We start from the raw sequence: 20925 nt of genomic DNA on the forward strand, positions 1-20925 counted from the left end.
AATTTGGAAAACAGACTAAAAACAAAATAAGACAACCCTGTCAATGTTATCTTATTAGCGGGCAAATGATGTGCTTGATAAATTTAATTGGCTGACAGAACTCTTAGCACTATTGCTGAGTGGTTACCAAATTGAAAACATTATGGGTAATCCTACAGGAATAAGCAAATAATAAGAAAATATGAATATCAAAGAAAAAGCAGCTTTTGTTTTATTCTAATTTACAACTGTAACAGCCTTGTAAACATCAGGCTAGGCTTGGGTTAGGAATCCTACAAGATTTTTTAAATATGCTTGTACCTTAAAGAGCAGATTCCATTCCTGAATAGTACAACTCCTTGTTTTTTCATAGAAATGACAGTATTTAATTGTATGTGGATACGCTCAGGATTTTTTCCAGACTGTTCAAACACAACAAACAATACTATTTTATGGCCATTTGAATTATTTACGTTTCCTAACGACAAAAACTTGCCAGTTTTGATTTTGGTACCAAGGTGCTTGAGAAGCACACAGTAGTGTCATTACCATAATAACTTCTGAAATTAAAACCTGTCTAAAACTCTACGGAAAGCTAACATCCAGTTCATTAACCATTCCTGTTAGTTTGTTTTCAATAATGCAAAAATGATTAGAAGTTTAATTTGCTAATCACCTGTGTTTTGACTGGCAGTGGATATATAATTCTCTGCAGAAGTCTAAACTAGCCCTTGCAGAAAATAAAACACGCTAATGCTTTATCAAGTCTAATAATATGAATAAAAAAATCAATCATGCCTAGGTTAATCAGTGATGGATGTACAATTAATTTCTCCTTAACTCTGTTTAATTTTAGAGGCAATGATGATCACGAATAAGAGAAATAGCTATCTGTCTTTGAGAAGTTTTAGTGCTTCACTTACCAATCATGTGGTTTGCAACATGAACTTGGATATCCCATTCATTGTAGAAAACCATCTGACATTTGATGCACTGGTAGGTCTTCTTCTAAAGAAATAAGGGTAGATAAAATTTACTGAAACATGCAGTTGGAACCATTTCATTATAACTCAAAATGCTGAGTTCAAAGTGGTCATTTAAAACTCTCCAGCAGTGTTTTTATTAAGGCTTAATTAATAATATTAAATAATAACACTCTGCAGTTCTGTAGCACCTTTTATCTGAGTTTGCTGAAACTCCATAGAGGTTGAGGTTTTTTTGTTGCTATTATTATTTTTATTTCTTTCTTTTTTTCATCTTTCTAACTCCATGAAGAGACCAGTACTGCTAAAACATCGTCGTCATAATCATGGAAGGCAAAATGTGATGAGAACATGTGGGATGTGATCCAGACAACACTGAAATCAATGTGAATCCTTCATTTTATATCAGTGGATTAGGCCCACTACAGAACTGGGGTGAAGCCAGGAAGAAAACAGAGATCAGAAGCCTGCCTCCCCTTCAGTCCCAGCTAGGCTGCAGAATCTCCTCTGCACATACATTTTAAATGGTCCATCACGTTGCCATCCTTCAAAGAAGGAGAAGTTCTCATTATGGACAAATGTTCTCATGTGGACAAATGGTTACTGCTTTTAGGCAGTAGTTTCTACATCTACTGGCAAGCCTGTACTTAAACTAGGAAGGCTGGCTGGAAACCAGCCAGAGGGCAGCCCTTCTGGCCACATTAGATTGGGCCTGACTTACTTTAAAATCATGATACATATAAATCAAATTTTGTTATCAACAAGGAAGTGTACTTCGCTCTCTTTAGTGCACAGAATTCTTTCCTTTGTACCTGAGTATCTTTCAAAACAGATCTGTTGTTTCACTTTTCTGCAAGGTATAATACTTGCGCAAGATGATACAGATTAGGCAGTAACATCCTCAAAACATGACTTTATTTTCTCTTATTATTTTTATGAGCAGAAGTTGACCAGAAATTTTATACCACAAAGCACGTCTTTACAAGTGAAAACTAAGAGTATATTGAAAAGTAAAATATTGGTTTTTCATCCTAGAGACTTTAAATCTGCAATTCTAGGCATCTAACGAGACAAGTCAGGTCCATAAAATTATTGAGCTGCATAATTGTAGTATCAGGGACTACATTTCTGAAGTAACAGTCCTGGAGAGCTCAACTGTCATTTTGAAGATGCAGTGAAGGTAAGGTAAGCCCTGAAGTGCCACATCAAGCTAGTTATTCAGGAGACATGCACCTTTCTGTACAGCCACAGACACCTTGGCTACGCTAGCAAAAAGGAAAAGAAGAAAGAAAGAAAGAAAGAAAAAAGGAAAAAGCATATAATTTTTAAAGAACATTAAGTTACAAAAACCTGGCACAGATGTACTAAATTACAGATTTCATATATATTTGTCGGGGAAGAGTAGGGTTCACTGGATAACGCATCAAAAATAGAGTCTATTTTGTATACATTTAACTTCTGAAGAGTGTTATACAGCTGGTAGATGCTATTATATTTTTTATAAATCTTGCTTTTTTTTTCCCACATTATAAGCATTATTAAAGACTTGCTGGATTTGTTATCAGCATATAAAATTAGATGTTATGCCCCAGACAAGGTGCTCACTCATTAAGCATCTTTCCACTACATGCCCTTAGAAAGGAATAAACAGGCTTTTTCAATGTATGTCATTTTTTCTTATCAAGTTAACTGTAAAACTAGTGACTAATCAAAGTCTGCCCTGAAATTAAATGCTCCTTTGGGCTTCTCTTTACAAATCTCCTATTGCTTCTCATACAGAGGCTATTTGAATTTTCTTCACACAATAACAAAATACATTGTGTCTCTTCTTAGTGGAAACTATCATAGGCCTTTTCTGTGCTTCCTCATCTAAACCAACTGAAGTTTCCTGAAATGTATCCAAGTTGAATCATTACCTAGACAAATAAAAATCAATGGGCACCCAGGAAACAAATGTGCATTGACTTAATTTTACAGTTACAATTTGTAAAGCCTGTTGTTTAAAAAAAAAAAAAAAATACAAGACTTTTCTCCTTTTCAGGTATGACCACACTGGTAAAACGAGTAGAAATTCAGATGCAGTCCAAGGTCTTCCTGTTATACATTGGTAAATTTAACCTTACCGCACTACATCTAGATCTATCCAAGACCTCTAAATAATGACAATCATGATCAAAGATTTATTATGCTAAGCTCTTTACAAGGTGCTTTTTGATGCTGACATATAGAACAACAATATTGCATAAATAACAATCACTCTCCCTTTTTTTAAAACATTGTTTCCCTTTAGAACTAGTTAGAAAATATTTCTTACTCCCTGATGACTGGCACTATATATTGTTTATTAGCATACCCCTAGCATTATTCCTGATATGTGACTTTGTTCAAAAACAAAGAAACATAAACTTAATGGCTGGTCTTTTCTCTTGTTAGCACAGTAATGCAGAGTGCACGTCAAGATTTGTTGGAAAATTATGACTGATGTACATAATGGCAAAACATACAAAGGCTGGATTTTTTGAAGTCTCATGCCAAAAAAATAAACTCATTTGACAACAACCAAAAATAATAATTTACTAGCAGTTGCTAGCCTCTTCAAAACGATCTGACATATTTGGAGAATCACACAGAGGTTTTCTTTTTATCATGAAGGAAAGAATGTTTCTGTGACTGCTGCTTGATCAAAACCTAGTTCTCTTTTGTTTCCAAAGATATTCTAAAATGTTGACATCAACTTTTATTAGCTCGACACAGTCACCTCAAAGTGTCTAAACTTGTTCCTGGTGAAGTTTTGATTTTAAATGCAAACTCAGTAAATTCCATTTACTCATAGATTTTCAAAGTGATCAAACCCAGTCATTTTCACGCCATGTTGAACAAAAACCACATACTTATTTCCATATGTTTCACATTCTAAAGAAGCCCTTTTTCACTGCAAGTTACATCTTAGTCTCATGGGCTTTGTCAGACCAGCGGCACTCGTGACTGCTCGCACGGGCTCCTGGATCCTGCTGTGCCTCATGGCTGGTCCCAGCTCCCTACCAGAATGAGACCCAAGGGAGACCCAGCCCTCCTCACTCTGTGCTCCCACAAAGGGGAAATCTGGGGGGGGGATAAGATAGAAAGGAGCCTTGGAGTATGGCAGCTCCACTTCCCTTGCCAGGCAAGAAGCCTTGCTGTGCCGGCATAGTATTGCACAGAAGTGAAACTGGGTCATGACTGAAGGAGGCACCGAACTCTCTTAATCGTCTGCAACCCCTTGCAAGGCAGGATGCAATGGGGGCTGTGACAGCCATCCTTGCCTGGACTTGCTGCAGCTGTTCACAGCACTGGAGCCCTGGCAGAGCTCCCTGCCCCGCTGCCCAAGTCACCGAGGGAAGGCCCAGCAGGAGGAGCAGGCACCCAGGCTTTACTTCTCCAGCTCACTGCCCAGGGCATTTCAGATCCACATAAAGATGGACAGTGGACAGCTCAGGGCACTTACATCCTAACCTGCCACAGCTGCATTTGCTGGAGGACACCCGTCAGCCTTCTGCCAGAGCTCTCATTCTCCTCTCCAAACACAAAAACAAACCAACACACGTTAATTGTTAGACTAATGTCATATCAGCAATGGCAGGCCACAGAAGAACCTGGCCAGCACATTTCTGTATGTATACAATGGGCAGCACCAGTAGGAAATCAGGAGCAGCTGTAGTGTGCTAGACTGTGCCTTGCTGCAAAAATTCCAAAGGAGGAGGTTCCAGAGGAGAAGGATGCATGCATTATCACACAGCAATATGAAAATGTCTGAATGTTTTCTTTTTATTTCTTACATCATCGGAGCCTCACCTTTTCATAAAATGAACACAACTCTTCAATAAGCAACCTCACAATCCTTCACAAAACCCCTCCTGTCAAGAACCCAACTGGCAATTCATTTCCTATATGGTGAGTGCAAATCTGAAGCCCAAGTCACAGCTGGGGCCATCCAAAACTGTCCTACAAGAACAACTGCTTGGACTAGATGACTCACACAAGCATTGGGCAGCCACATTGCCCAATCTTGCATTCCTGTTCTTTTTCATTACTGATTTGAGACCTGATTTAAAGCCTTCCAGCATGCAAAGCTTCTCTGTGACTACATTTAATGAACTTCAGATAGGGCCTTCAATCCATGCAGGGCATATGCATGTGTCTCTCTAACCTTTTGAATAATTAATGTCACCTAGACCTTTAATTATTGTCCTGATCCTCGCTTGTCACTTTGCAGTTTTCAGAATTTCTTTACTATAAAGGTCCTCAAAGCATCCATGTCATGTCAAAAGAGGCTTTGCTGCCTTTGTAAGTGGCCCAGGAATATGGTCTTTAATTGGTACTTCAATTTCATCCACAACTCTATTTGCTTTTAAAAACAAAGTCAGACAATTAGTGAACTCTATTAGAGCATTCATAGTTCTATTCAGAAATATTCGGAAGATCCTTCTACGTAGCCTTCTGTGTCCTGTGACTCTCAGATTCTCATACTTTTTTTTCCCCCTATTTCTTAATCTCATTACATGGCTTGAGAATGAACTGCATATGCTATATATTTGCCCATGCTCGACCTCCTTGTCAGAGTCATTCAGGATTTTATCATTTGCCTATTTTGTTCTGACATTTCCCCAGTTTTGTAGTATCACTGAATTTCATCACTTCACTACTTATTCTTCTTCCGGACTACTGATACACTGCATAAATTCAGCAAAAGTTGTGCAGGAAGTGATTCTTAAGGTTTTCCATTATTCACATCCCACCAACCTTAACTGTTTCAATGCACAAGACTCCAGTGCATATCCAGGTTAGTGTTGCTTTTAAGTCAAACAAAGCAGCTCTTCCTATGCCACATGTATCAACCCAATAGATTAGTCTTTTGTGCAATACTTTTTCAAAAGCTTTGCTAAGACCCTGGTAAATCATGCTTATATTTTTTAGCAAAAAATTTAGGCATGATCCTCCCTTTCTGAATCTCTGCCTCCTATCCTTTGATAAATCCAAAATTTCTAGGTGTTCTTCTATCACTGTCTAAATCAAATGCACAAATCTGTAATCTCATGCATAATCCTTATATCCCTTTTTGCTTGCAGGCATCCCAAGTTTATTCTGTATTACTTCCAGACCTCTACCACATGCAATAGTCTCTAGCACTGAAAATGGCTTTGATGCATACCTGTTTACCTAATGGTAGCCTTCCATTTACAACTAGGTACATTGCTTACCCCTGTGATGCCAGTAAGGGGGACTTTCAATGCTTTTTCCACTTTGTTTCAGCATAGACCAACGGCATAGATAAACACTACAGCCAAGCCAACTTGCAACTACTGAAAAAGAGTAACCCTACACCTCCCACATCCTTTGATTTCCTCCTCCCAGACTAATCACTCCCTCACAGGTTCCCTCACATTAAGCCCAGAGTGGAATGAATTCCACCTGTTAAACTAACAGAAAGGTAATCTGACAAGAGAAAGCGAATAGCTTCCATGTTTGTGCTCCCAACAGATCATTTGCAAAAGCAAGTTAAAACCTGCACACTAACTACAGCAACTTGCCGGTGCAAACTCCTAATGCTGCCAGCTGATTTTTTACATTATTATTTCATTAAGCGTTAGCAGCGTGCTCGGCTCTGCATGAGGCACAAGAGCAACCATGGTCCCAGCCTATTTGTCCATTTAGCCATTTTTCATCATAACTCAGATTATTTTTGACAGTACTTTAATTGAGGATTTCTTTTCTATCTTCCTGGATGCTTACTTTGTCAACCTTAAGCTCTAAAAGAACTAAGCATATGTTAGACAGTTTCACTGCATAGTTAGCTATTTATCTTGCTTACGGGCCACTGTCAGCTTGCATTTTTTCCAAACTAATTGCTAACTTTTCTCATTCCTAATAGAACACCCTTTAAGTAGTATTTCCTGATTGTCATTAAAAACATGTTTATAACGATTTTATGATGATTTTTTTGTTCTGCTTTTATTTATCAGGGTCTTACATACAGTGGGATCTGAGTGCACATGTTTAGAAAGGAAAAGACTATCAATTCTAAATGAAAAACAATAAATGGAAATAATATTTTGAAATTCCTTTCACCATGGCTACTCATTGCTTTAATACATGAAGTTCTATCAGTTCTTCCTTCTCTAGTCTGCTTGAAGCCTTACAGTTGCTGTCCTGTCTTCCAACTTTGCGTTCTGGATGCTGCATTTATTCACATCTGTCTTCAATGTCTCTTAGTTACAAACCTTTCCTTCCTCTAGCTGATGAAGTGCATTAGCTTGCAATGTCTCACATCCCCACACAGAAACCACATCTTGCAACATTTTAAAACTCCATCTCTTTCCTTCAAGCTCTAATCCTTTAGCTCTCTACATGTCTTTGAAAATCAGGCACCTGTCAGAAAAGGAACTCCAAAACTGGCAGCATGTGTCTGTGTATTTATTTTCTCTCAATTACTTCATATCAGGTTTACATAGTTCGTAAGTACAAACAGCTGTAAGTACCGTGAATTTGATTTGGGATCTGAAAAACAAATATGCTTCTTTCTGATTTTCTGTCCTAGGACCTTATCCAGAGTGAGGCTGGGCCTCTCAACATTGCAAGTGCACACACTGAGCAGTTCTCAGGAATCCAGAGTTTGCTGTATGACTGAACTTTCTGTCACAGAATCACAGAATCACACAATCACAGGGATTGGAAGAGATCTCAAGAAATCATCGAGTCCAACCCCCCTGCTTAAAGTAGGTACCCTACAATAGGTCCCACAGGTCAGCATCCCTCCCTCTTCTTGTCTCCTTACACTGCGCTTAAAATCCAGTAACGCTGCCAAGAGAGAGAGCTGTAAACCCATCAAGAGGCATCCTAACATTCTGCGTCTCAATCTCAGAACAGATACATGGCTATGGATGTTAAGGGGATGCTACAACCGAGACTGCGCTGATAATTTTGGAGATGATGTGGCATCAAAGCACAGGCAGCAGAGCATGACTTGGCAGGTCTGAGATGCAAAAAGCTGATATTCTGAGTAAGCTGATGGATTGCTGGTGGGCTTTTTCAAGTCTCTTTCTCTTTTCCCTTTGTTTTAAAAAAAGGCATACTGAGACAGACTGCCATTCAATAAAGCCACTACTTTCTTCACCAACAATCAGCAACAGATGTAGACCAATAAAATTAATAGTTTGCAAGTACGCACAAGAGAATACTCTTTTGTCTCTTTTCACCATCACAAATTTTGTAAAAGCTCTCAGGATTTTAACAGAAAGGCAAAACTGGGGGCCTTTTATACACCTCATTTTGTTTATTTAATTTGAACATTAAAAACACTTTTCTCCCACACTATGGAAAATTAATGACAATTAATTCCAGTCTCTTAAGCGAGACTTGGGACATTTTTCTTTTCCTTGCTTGTCCACTTTCAACTCAACCTTTATTCCTGAAGAATTCTGGGCTATTACTTATGAGGATAATTCTGTCCTACTGAACAGTCGTGCTCAAAAATATGCAGCATTAATATTAATGTACAAACAGAAATATATTACTCATACATAATATATAAGAAATTAATTTTCATTGAAATATCAGGAGAAGGATTAAACCCCTGCAATTAGCTCTGCACTTGTGCAAGTCAGTGGGACTTCACAAGTGAAGGATTCACGTGATAACACAGGCAAGACTGGAACTATACAAAAGCTTGCCTATACTAAAAAATATTTCACAAACTGAATTCCACAATCATACTGCTGTAATTATAACACCACTCTGTATGGATACTGTTAGGCCACATGAATGTTAACAAATATACCAGGAGCATCTGAGTGGGCACACGGCTGCTGACATCGCAGAGATGCCTGACTGCACGCCCAGTTGGCAAACCTCAGCTGGGGCAGCAGAGCTGCCCAAGGAAGTGGTGTACCAGCAAAACAAGCATGCCACTGAGTCAGTCTTCATCACTGCCCACAACAGTTTGTGTCTGGCAGTTTTTCCTGTGGAGACATATTTGCTTTCCTCTAAGGGAACTACAGGAACCTCCCACAGTTCCCTCTGTCCTGTTTCATAATCTTTTACTCTCATATTACTTCTTAAAATTCCAGTAGTTCCTCCTAGCTACATCCTGTAATAAGTTCATGGGCTTCGATCTACCATACTCTAACAGAAAAAGAGATCACAGAATTTACTTCAGAAGCAGAATATCATACATCTAAGTTTGCTCACCATTATATGGACTATGAAATTGTGAAACAGGGATTAGAAGAAAACAGAAGAACTAAGGTTAAGAGAAAAAGATCACTAAAATCATCAGGGGTTGCAGACATACCCGTAATAGGCCTGTGAAAGAAGGCCCAAGCAGCAGAACAGGATCAACCGCGAGTTTGTCAGGGAAAGCTACAGGACTGGCACATGCAGACAGCCATGTTCTTAAGAGTTTGGCATCAAACCTACTTCAGCCATCAGAACAGAAACCAAGAGGACTGTTGTGGCAGTGGAAATAAAAGTGGAAAAAGGGAATTTGGAAGCTCTGAGTCTCAGATCATTCTCTGTTGGTGAAACATTCCATTTCCTATCAAAAAAAGCAGAGGGCAGGAGATAGCCTTCCAGATATAAAAAGCCATTAGGCGTGCCTTTTTGCATAGAATGTTGAATCTGGATAATAGGCAAGAGAGGAACACTATGCTACACAAGACACCAAAATTGCGAAAGCAGGACCAAAAGGGAAAAAATATCTCTTTTTCTCCTATCTTCCATCTTGCTTTTGAGTATACAAGCAGCAAGCAACTTTTAATGACTGCATCTGTAAGAGGCTGTATTTTTAAGGGGCTTTTCAAAGGCATTTCACAGGCATTACGGATGATCAGTGAATGCATGTGAAGCCTTCACTTTGATGAAATTAGGTCTCCAATAAAAACTGCAAGCTGTGGCTTTTTTCCCTGATTTGCACATTGTTACTGGTAGGACTGTATTGAGATGCCCCACATTTTCATTCCCTGTCTTATGAAGTCTACACTAGCAACAAAGGTTTAACCACCAAGAGAGAACAAGGTAACATCAATGTGCATCTGGTAGCCAAAAGCACACTGGAAATCACAATCACAGTGGCTGAGGTTGGAAGGGATCTCTGGAAGCCATTTTGGACCAATCCTTTGTTCAGGCAGCACCACCCAGACTCCAGAACCTCTTCTGGGCAACCTGTGCCACTGTTACCCTCATGAAACCCCCCCTGTGTCAATTTGTGTCCACCGACTCTTGCCTTGATACGCTCCATTGCAACAACTGATGTTAATAGGTCACACATTTCTGCTGTCATATCTACAGCTGTACTTTACACAATAATCTGTAAAAGAATGCAGTACATAGAATAAATGGAAGATGAGACTGGAAGGAGAAAAAAAATATCCAAAGATTTTGAACAACCAATCAGGCATAAGGTCAATCACCAGTCTTCACAGAGACATAGGTCAAACAAGAGGACTCTCAAAGATGCCACACATCAGGTGGTTCATTTATGCTCATTTTGTACAACTTTATGGAACAAGCAGTACTGAGGATGCACATTCATTTTAAATTAACAGTTAGCCCATTTTATGTCCCTGAAGACATAGTGACAAATTTGGTGTCATGTTTGGTGTGTGAGATAAATAATACACACATTACATGCAATAGCTTTATTGAGCAGTGATTAAAAAACAGCACTTCTCAAAACATTTACAGTCAGTTAAAAAGTTACTCTTGTGATCACCACAAAGAGTGGATCATGGTTTCTTATAGCTTCACTTCTTCTGGCTGATTGACTTTTGCAGAGAAACCAGGTATAAACTTCAGTTAAAGCCATCTTCCTGGTTTGGATCTCTAAAAGGCTTCTTTCTTGTCTGGTTTCTATCACCTGCTGAGTCACTTTTCTTCCCAAAAGTTCTAAAACTCCATAGACTTTAAAATTCCTTCTCAGCTATAACGTTTTTGTTGAAATTGGGCAAGAATACTTCAAAAGTTGGAGGAGGAAGAGAGAGAACTCTCTAGAAGTACGCAAAGAGACAAAAAGAGACATATTATGACTTCCCATGTCTTGTTCCCAAAGATGAGCAGGCAAGAAAAAAAAGGGGAAGTTTATTGTGGTTTCTACATGATTTTGAGGTCAAAGTACTAACACTCGTCACTGTTTTGATATTCTACTGAGGTTGTGTGGAAGAGAAATCGTGACGTTATTCTGGTCACTTGGCCAGCAGGTACACGTATAAGGGAAGTCCCACAAAAACAGTGGGCTGCCCAGCTGATCTGCTGGAGCATACATCTTAGTGCACTTTGTCACATAAAGCTTTGCTGAATCTACATTTGGCCTCTCTAGAGTTGCTTAATATCTTCATCTGCTTTCCTGTGCCCCTCTCCTGTTTGTCTTTCTTCAAGAAGGCACTCCTTCTGCTGCCTTGTTTCATGGAAACCTTGGATTGCGACCCTTGTAAAGTTTGGAGAACAAGTTATCCTTTCTTCCTCTGATGCAAAGTTTTCCAAAGGTATGCAGAATTTCTCAGCTGAAGCATCTGACAAATAACATGACAGACAGTATTAGATTTTAATGATCAGTGGACAGAAAACTAAAAAAAACTCACTACAATTATCCCTCATCCTTCTTTCTGTTCAGCAGCTCCCAGTTAACATAAGGAGTTCTTTCACAAACTGGTGAGTGTGGGAAGGTGGGAAATCTGCAGCTTAACTTCAGAAGGATTAATAGCAACAGGATAACAAATAACACCATCTTTGTTAAATGCAGAGGAGTTTGTCTGATAGATCACTGCTGAAAGTGTAAAGACAATGAGAAGATGAATGCTATCTTGTCAGCCACTCCATGGCAGTGGTACTACCAGAAATTAGAGCATATGGTAATATGAAGGTGGCCTTTTGTGTCTAGAAAAACAGAGTAGCCCTTACTAAAAATACATATGGCCACATATTACCTTCCTGAAAACAATGTCAAAATGATGCCAGAAGGTAAAGCTGTATTTTTAGCGAGCTCATTCTGAAACTCCAGGAGCAGAAAATATGTTTGCCACAGATTACTTCCACAAACTCTTTCAAAGACAAATCTTTGTGCCAGCAACAAGCCATCTCTACCTTTTTTCCATCCCTGAATCCAAAATCCAACATGAAAATCATGGGCCTGGATTCACTGACAGGAAACCCAATGTTTACATTACAAGTCTATGTGCTTATCCACAAAAATCCTGTAGTTCAAACGATCAGCTTGGATTGCTGATGAGGAGGATTATTTTAATTTCTTTATGTATTTCAATTAAAAGCAGGAGTATTGATTTCAGTGCATTTCTTCAGTTAAAAGCACAGTGATTTATGTTGCTAAAATGCTGCCGCATGCTCTGCCAAAAGCATGCATTTGGGAACATTTTTGGGTTGCTTAGTCTTTTCTCTCTTCTTTCTGCCTCTAAGTGCCAGTGCCTGCTGTTGAAACAAACCAACTACTTCAAAAGGCAGTTCTTGTTATGCCTTTGTGAGTTTGGCAGTCTTGGAGAATGGAGGGGAGGAATAGTCAGAGGGGAAAGGTAGATTCAGTGCCCATGAATAAAGAGGGGAAAGAAACTGTAAAGGTAAAACAGTACACCTACCTGAACGCTATTCGTGCTCCCAGGGACACCATTTCAAGATTCATCTGAGGTCAGACACGTTGAGATTCAGGGAACCACCAGCTCTTCGGCACCTGAATTTTGTGACTCCCGTTTCCATGAGCTCATTGTCAGCCTGCACCTTTACGGCTCCTTCCAGAATGGTGCTGTGACATGCTCAGTGTCACCTGCTGAGATACGCCGACCCTGGCATTCAGCTCTGCGCATCCACAACAAGACAGAGAGCAGCCCCAGATTCTTACTCCTGTTCTTCGGCTGGCTTCACAGTTGCTAGTTGTTCTCTCCTTTGTTCGGCACTTTTGATTCTCTGCTACAGTGAATTTCTGCAAATCTTTTGCAACACCTACATAAACATCTTTATTTCTGCAGTAATTTGGCAGTGTGCTTGCACTGCCCCTTCTCTTCTCAGGACCACAAAACCGAGGATGTTCTTGTATTATTAATGAAGGACTGTCTGCATTGCCACAGGTAATACGGTATTCACATGAGCTTCACATTCATGGAAAAAAGTGATACATAACTTAAGCTACTTACAGAAGCAATTATGCTTGCTGAGCATCTACTCCGGACGTTACCAACAGGACCCCAGACTGAGCACAGCTGCTCACACGGACATGCTAGCACCAGATCGGCTTTACCAATGAACTGTTGGTGTTACGTGCACTCCCTCCTCCCCTGCCAGCTAAGCAATTAACAGTGTAATTATTATTGAACAGTTATGCTGGTATGGTTCTGCGTGTACAGAAGTTGTGAAGCTTAAAAAGAAAAGGCACACCTTTCTGCTGAGTCAGGAGTTCTCTCATTAGGTGCATGGCAACACACTGAAGAAGAGCAAAAGAGGCAAAGCTGCACATCTTTCCTTGAATATCACCTTTCCCCTTCCTAGTGCTTTACAAAAAATGTATAGTAATTAAGCATGGTGACGCACTTTCAGAAACTATCAAAATCATGTTCTCAATAAGGAAAATGAAGCAGAGATGTTCAAGTGAATTTGTCCAAGCTGCCAAAGCACATGAGTGACAGGAAAAGAACTTCTGTCTAGTTCTCAGTTCACTATCATATCAAACCTTGTTCTTCACTTTTAAACATTAAGTATCACCAAGATTATTATTCTAGCCTAATAGCATACTTGCAGTAATTTAGGATTTTTACAAGAAATCTACAGCCTGAATTCAGCATCTCATTAAGCTCAAAGAATAAATTAGGGATTTACTAATTTAAAAGCTCTTTCAATAGCTATCTATCCATAGTTGAATTGTTCAAGTTTGTCTGTCTAAAGACAATCGTACAATCACATCCTATCATGTTATTTTGTACAGACTAAAAAGGAAGGTGTTCTAGCTCAAGCATAAGAGTACTTGGCCAAGAAGCCAGAAACTGTGTTTACTGCTATCCTTTCTCTTAAAAAGGTATCTTCCAGCACTCTTAGCACAGTAATCTTTTAATTGAGTAACAAAGGGTATTCAGCACTGTTAACTGTCTGATACCTATTTTATATTTTTCTTGCTTCATAAGTGAACTATTATTTACTTGAAGCTTGACAACCCAAGCCAACAACTCTAAACAATGCAAATGAAACCTTCACTCCTTAATAATTTTTTTTTGGTTGAAAATTTCTCCAAAATAACATATTTAAGTAGCCTTCTTCAATACCTCATTCAATTCAACAAATATTCTTCCAGTGCAGTAGCAAAGCCACTTACTAACAGTAAGTTTTAGAAATCCGATTTATTTTTACTGTTTCTGTTATATGCTTATGTTTTCATTCCTCTCAGCCTGGATAACAAATCTATAGTGTTGAGCATTTGTGCATTACCACTTTGAATTTTGATTCTCATTTTAGTAACGCTCACATCACTACAATTTGAAATAATATTTGTTAGAAAATTAAATTATCTTTCAAGATTTTATAAACACGCATTTATAGTTTCCAAAAGTACTAATGCTTTATCAGGAACTTGATAGCTTTTTGCCTCCCTGGAGAAAAGAATCTGAAAGTCTAGGTTACATATGTGAAGACAGAACCACAGGAACTGAAAAATCAGTTTAAGAGCTCTGAATGGAGGCAGAAGGCAAATTGTTATTCGAAAGCATGCAAATGCTACTCAAAAATCTTGCTGTAGTTAAAAAGGCTTTTTCATCTTACATACATTTCTAAGATAAAAACTGAAAAGAGCAAGAAAAGAAACATGAGGCCAATCAGGAGATACAAGAACCCTGATTATACCTGATCCAAGTACAAGAAGATTCCCTGAGGACACTGAACGTAACTGACCTTATATCTCTGCAGAGAATGCCTAAATCTCATTTTCCTTAGTTTACAAGCAAGAGAAAGTCAAATTGGTAACATGTTATCGTGTTAACTGTCTTAACATGTATGATTCTGTTCATGCTCGAGGTAGCAGGAATTGGCTTCCAACATGACTGGGAAGAGAGATATCAAGCAGTCTTTTGGGGAAAGATGAAAGAAAATAGGATGACTCTGAATCTATCAAAAATTTGTAGCTTGTCATTGGATGATTCCTACTCAGCAGCAATACTACAGGACCATCAATGACCTAAAAGTGCAATAATGGGAGCCACTCCTTTTCCCTCTTCTTTGAAAAGGTTTTCCTTAGACTTGCAGTTCTCAGTCTAACAAACTGCTCCTCCCATAAACTGTACATCATGTCCCATTCCCCAGGTCTCATCCATCACCCCCCAATTTGCACACTGGAGATGCAGATATCATAAAAGCATGGAGTCTTTCTCTGGTGGATGCATCCTGAGTGGTATCACACTTTCATCTCCCAAATGGATTGTTTCTCCTGGCAACACACCCAGTGTACTCAGTGTTCACCCAGCTATGTTCTCAGTAGCTCCACACTTACCTCTTGGACCATGCATCCTTATGTAACATCCCTCCTTCTCTCTGCCTCCCCCCTACCCTCCAGCTTGCACATGTCTACTGGGTGACAGGCTAAGAGATTTCTTACCCAACAGATGGGCTCACAAATAGGGAGTGATGAAAGTGATGGAAGAGCAGCTCTTTAACCACAGGGTACCCGTATGCATTCACAGTGATGCGTTACAACACGCTCACACCATTACAGGTTATAAGCTTTCTTGAAACAAAAGCTATTATTTCTTTTAATTTGTTTGTGCTGTGTTTTAAGGCTTCCAGAACTATAACGGGTTATTATGCAAAATACCATGCCTAAAATATTAACTCTAGGTCATTCTATTGATAACATTTCTGAAGATCAGATAAAACAGATTCCCTTCAGTCAGTAAATGACTCCCCTACCTTTCCCCACTTCTCCCCATAAAGGCATTATTTTTTGGTCACTGGTGTCTGAGGAAGCAGACGAGATCTTTTAAGATTTTGGCCCTTTCTTTTTTTTCTGAAATGTAGATTTATTTTCTAAGTTATACTGCATGAATGGGATTACATTCATCAGGCACTAGGTGCTTCAGCAACATCAAAATCTGTTCATCATGAATGGAAAGAAAAGTAAAACAAGGAACTGCATCTGAAAGATGCATTTCCCAGTTTACCTTAGGCTAGTGTTGCACTTCTATTTAATCCAAATATGCTGTAAGTGGGAAAATGAATGTCTACAACACAATTTACAAAGAAAAAAACCCATCGCAGTTTGTTGTTCACAAATATTTTTTAAAAATCTACCCCTTATGCCAGCATTTTGGCTCACTGTGTTCTACTCCTCCGTCATTAATGCTCCCTGCCGTAAGCACCAACTCCTAGCTGGGGATTCCAACGCATTAACAGAGCTAGGGTAAGATTCCAAATCTCAGTTGTGCTGGCATGAAGATAGGTCTCCTCAGTGATACAGAAGACAATATCCTAGGGAGACTGGAATTAGTCCTATTCCGCAAAATTCAATCCAAGATGTAAGGCATATCAAGAAGCAAGTAATTACTAGCTAATGGCTACGGATGGAAATGTAACATGGTTCAGCCTAAGAATTTCATGACAAGTGACAAGATGACTTGAAAAAAGGGGGATTTTTTCCAAAAGGATGGAAGGTGTCAAGAGCAAAATAAAAAGGGTTACCTCTTCAGTTTGGGAGGGGCTGATTCTGGGCATTGGAGATACTTGTGGTGTTTTCAGCTGTGTACTGTTGCTGTCTGGAACAAGCTCTCTGTGGATTGACTGAATATGGTTTTGGAGTTCACTTTCTGATTCAAATTTAACATTGCAACTAGAACATCGAGTCTTCAGTCCCCCTGCCTTGCTTTTGTTCTCAATGGAACTCAAGTTCTCATTTTGGCCCATGCCTTGTCTGTTACTGCTTGAAGGGATGTTGACACTTGGACTACCACTTTTACTGAGATTAACACAGCTAGCACACAGACCATATGGCAGACCATTGATGTCAAGTTTCACTAAATCCTGTTTTGAACGGAATTCCTTCAGGCAAGAAGCACACTTGTACAGTTTCTGGAGATGCTGTGCGCGCCCCGTGGACTGCACGGCAGAACCATTTCCAGTTTTCTGCATGTGGAATGTGCCGTGAATTTTCAGTTCCAACGTGGAGGTCACTGTCTGCATGCACACCACGCAGCGGAACCCTGTCAAAGAGTTCCTCAAGTCAGGGTGCATCTGGCAATGCTCTAAAAATTCCTCCTCGCTCTGGAGAGGCATCTTGCAAATCCTGCAGTTTCCAGTGTCCAGGCTCTTACTATGTGTGACTTTATGTTCAGTAAGAGTCAGAAGGGATGGAAACCGCTCGCCACAGATTGGGCACATATAATGTTTCACTGGTCCCAAGTGTGTCTGCATGTGTTCTCGGAGCCCGTTTTCAGAGAAGAATGTTCGAGAACACACATTACACTTGTAATTCCCTTTAATGAGTTCAGCCTTTTTCTTCACTATGGCACTTTCTCCAGGTCGAATGTTGTGGTCTCGAAGCTGGTGGTTTTGCAGGAGAGTCTCCATGGTGTAAGCTGCTCCACAAATGTCACAGCCATACATAGGCTCAGATGTGTCCACATCTTCTTCGCTGCCATCGTGGCTGTTATGGGACTCCTGGCTATTTGTCAACAAGGTCTGGAGCTCAACTTCCTCTTTCTGAACCTGCTCAGATGCCCCATTCGTTCCACAGTTTGGAGTTTTTGTTTCAAAAACACAATGTTTTTCCCTTAAGTGCTTTTCCAGCAGGATGATAGCATGGAAAGCTTTGCTGCAGAACTTGCAGTTGTACTTCTTGCTGTGCGTAGTAATGTGGCACTGCAGCTCCACCTCTGTACCAAAGGACTCACCACAGAAGATGCACTTGTGCACTTTGCCTTGGTTCTCCAGGTGGTTGTGTTTAACATGAAGCTGCAGGTCAGTCTCATTGCGGAAATCCCAGTTGCAAGACGTACATCTATATACCTTCTTCTCATTGCTGTGCTTCACAGCCAAGTGTAGTTGGATAGAGACTTTGGAGTCAAAAACCTCTTGGCACAAGGTGCAGCGGAAGAATACAAATGTATGCATGTCTAGTAGGTGTTTCTGCAAGTCATCCACAGAAGTAAACTGCTTGTCACAGCTTTCACAGATGTAGTAGGTTGAGGTGATCATGAAATGAATGGTAACATGCTTCAGCAGGGACTCTTGATTTGGAAATTCCTTGTTGCACTGAGGGCAGGTCAGTTTTGGCAGGACAGTATCAAGATGTGTTTTTAAATGAGTCTGAAAACCGTCCAAGGAAGTATACTTAGCACCACATTGATTGCAAATATATTCACCTGCAGGACGAGGAGGAGCACCTCCAACTGCCTGCATCATTTTTAAAGAGGTCTGCTCAATGGTTACAGGAGATAAGGGACTCATGGCTCTGGATTTTTTTCCATTGTGGATGTAATTCAGTGCCAAAGGAATGTTCTTATGGTTCTCCTTGATATGCTTGTTCAGCTTAAGAACACTATTAAATATTGGAGAATTTGTACAGTAAGAACAAGAATACACTTCCACTACTGGATCTTTTGGGGTTCCGAGCACGGGGGAACCAAAACGGGAACTGCTAAGATCACAATGGACTTGTCTAATATGCTCTTCCAGAGAAGAATCTGTAAGAAACCCCATGTAGCAATGGGGACAAAAGAACGCATTACTGTCCTTAGCAGCAGGGTTAGCAAATCCATGAGAACATCGGATATGTTCCTGAAGAGTGTTGAGGTCATTGAACACTTCAGAGCAGAAGTTGCACTGGTACACCATGGCAGGCATGGTGGAAACAATCAGCCCTGGATCCGGAGCTTCGTGGACTTGCTTAAGATGTTCGTTCAGATTGTAGAGAGATGGCAATACCTCCAAACAATACTGACAGATATGGGCTTGTTCGGGCTTATCTAAATGCATAGTTTTCAGGTGTATCTGCAAAACTGCAAGGCTGGAAAATAACTGTTTGTTGCAATAAATGCAGCTATAGGTAACTTTTGCTTGTTTACTTGAAGGACCAGTGATATCTGGCACTTGCTGAGCTGCCCGCTTCCTTCCACGGCCTTTTGGTATAGGGGGAGCCGTTTCCACCATTGTTGAACTATCCACTGAGAGATTGGAATCTGGAGTGGTACTTGAGACTGAGGTGTAGCCAACAGTTACCAATGACGGGCTGTTGCTGTGGTTGCACGATTCCGGCTGCTGGTGACTGTCCATGTGGCTGTACAGCTCTTCCACAGTGTGAAAGTTCTCAGAGCAAATGCTGCATGAATTCTTCTTCTCACCATTATGAGCCTGCTCCATGTGATTCACCAGAGATGTTTCCTCTACAAAGAGTTCATGACAATAAACACACTGAAGAGCAGATCGGTCTTCATTAGGAGAACACTCAGGGTGACATTCCGCAATATGCTTCTGAAGATCTTCAGGAAAATCAAAGCCTTCTTCACACTGACTGCACTTCTGAGTGTCTTTCATTTTCCAGTCCTCCATCCGGGAAGCAGACTGAGAACCATCTTTGTTCCTCTCGTGAACCTGCATGTGACCGTGCAGCGAACTAGATGACAGAAATCCACGTCTACAAATGGCACATTTATATGGCTTGTTGGACGTATGAGTCTTTAAGTGAATTTTAAGATGATCACTCCTTGAGAATGCTGCATCACACTCACTGCAGTGATACTTCTTGTCTCCCGTATGAAGCTTTATGTGGCGGTCCCTGCTTCGTTTGTGTTTGAAGAGACGACTACAATATGTGCATTTGAAAGGGAGTTTGTCACTGTGACTTTGCTCGTGGTGCTTTAAGTAGCTGAGGCGGCTGAACGATTTGTCACAAAACTGGCATTGATAGGGCAACCCTGGGCCTCCTTCCTCTTCACCAAAATCACAACCTTCTCCATGGCTCGGGGAAGTCTGGTCCTTGCTAGAAGGCGATGATGCTGGCCATGAGCAAGTGGGGTCATCCTCAACATCCACTCCATCTGAAATGAAAAAGAAACACGTCCACAAGCTTAATCCCTACAGGTCAAAGGAGATATCAGATACACATGAACAACACAGATCTGCTACTCCTAAATAGCTAAAATGTATTCAACTCAGACTAGGGTATTTCTTACACCTGTATCAAACAGCTTCAAGACCACATTTATTTTTATCAGACTGTAAAACATTAAAAGTTATTAAATAGTTCTATGCCTATATTACCTTTTTATTGCTTTTTTATCATTTTTTCTCAGTTGCAGGATATGTATTATACACTGACACATTTATTAAAATGCAGATTTTAATATATTTAATGTTTCTTTTGTATCCACTGGAAAATGATTTGCATGTTATGTATGTGAGCATCTGAAGAGTCAAAGGAAAGGAGAAAATACTACAGAAATTATCTAAAATTAATATAGTCAATCCACACTCCTAATATTTATTAAAAAAATTCCCTTTGCTTTGTCTCAGTTTTTTTTTTCCCTTGAAGTTGATTTTGACTGTAGGCTATTACTGAGAGAGACTTGGGTGTTATTCTAAACAGTAATACAAAAAATTACAAGGAAGGAACAGGACAACAGTATAAACAGTAATGTTTTCCCTAATAATGTGCAACCAGATTTCTCCAATAACTGCAATTCAGTTCCTGAAAGCTGGCAGCTAGATCATTAAATGTTCAAAACAAACTAACAAACCAACAGCCAAGATGAAGGAAAATTAGAAAGTTTCACAAGGGTTAGATGTGAACAGCATTTTTTTTTTCCTTTTTCAAGTTCAAGAGGTTGCCCACCATTTCTTCCTTTTTGCAAAAGCCTCAGCCAGCTGAACTTCCTTTGTCTAGGAGAACCTGTACTGTGAGGTGATCACAGACAAAGCAACTTGTGGAAAACTGGAAACAGGAAAAATGATAAACAAT

The 20925-nt window shown here is 39.8% G+C and overlaps 1 protein-coding gene across 8 annotated transcripts in view; it reads right to left on the reverse strand.

Annotated features, from left to right (window-relative positions):
- ZNF521 (zinc finger protein 521) overlaps positions 1–20925 on the reverse strand; it is a 230577-nt gene that overhangs the window by 116138 nt on the left and 93514 nt on the right. For 7 of the 8 annotated variants that reach the window (XM_021387390.1, XM_021387398.1, XM_021387397.1 and 4 more), the window contains 2 exons: positions 16653–20005; positions 903–987 (listed from right to left, as the gene is read on the reverse strand). In XM_021387390.1, coding sequence (XP_021243065.1) covers positions 903–987; positions 16653–20005 — 3438 coding nt within the window. The remainder of the gene's footprint in view (positions 1–902; positions 988–16652; positions 20006–20925) is intronic. The other variant, XM_021387391.1, reaches the window with a different exon arrangement.

This window comes from Numida meleagris, chromosome 2 (assembly GCF_002078875.1).
Source record: "Numida meleagris isolate 19003 breed g44 Domestic line chromosome 2, NumMel1.0, whole genome shotgun sequence".
Taxonomy (NCBI): domain Eukaryota; kingdom Metazoa; phylum Chordata; class Aves; order Galliformes; family Numididae; genus Numida; species Numida meleagris.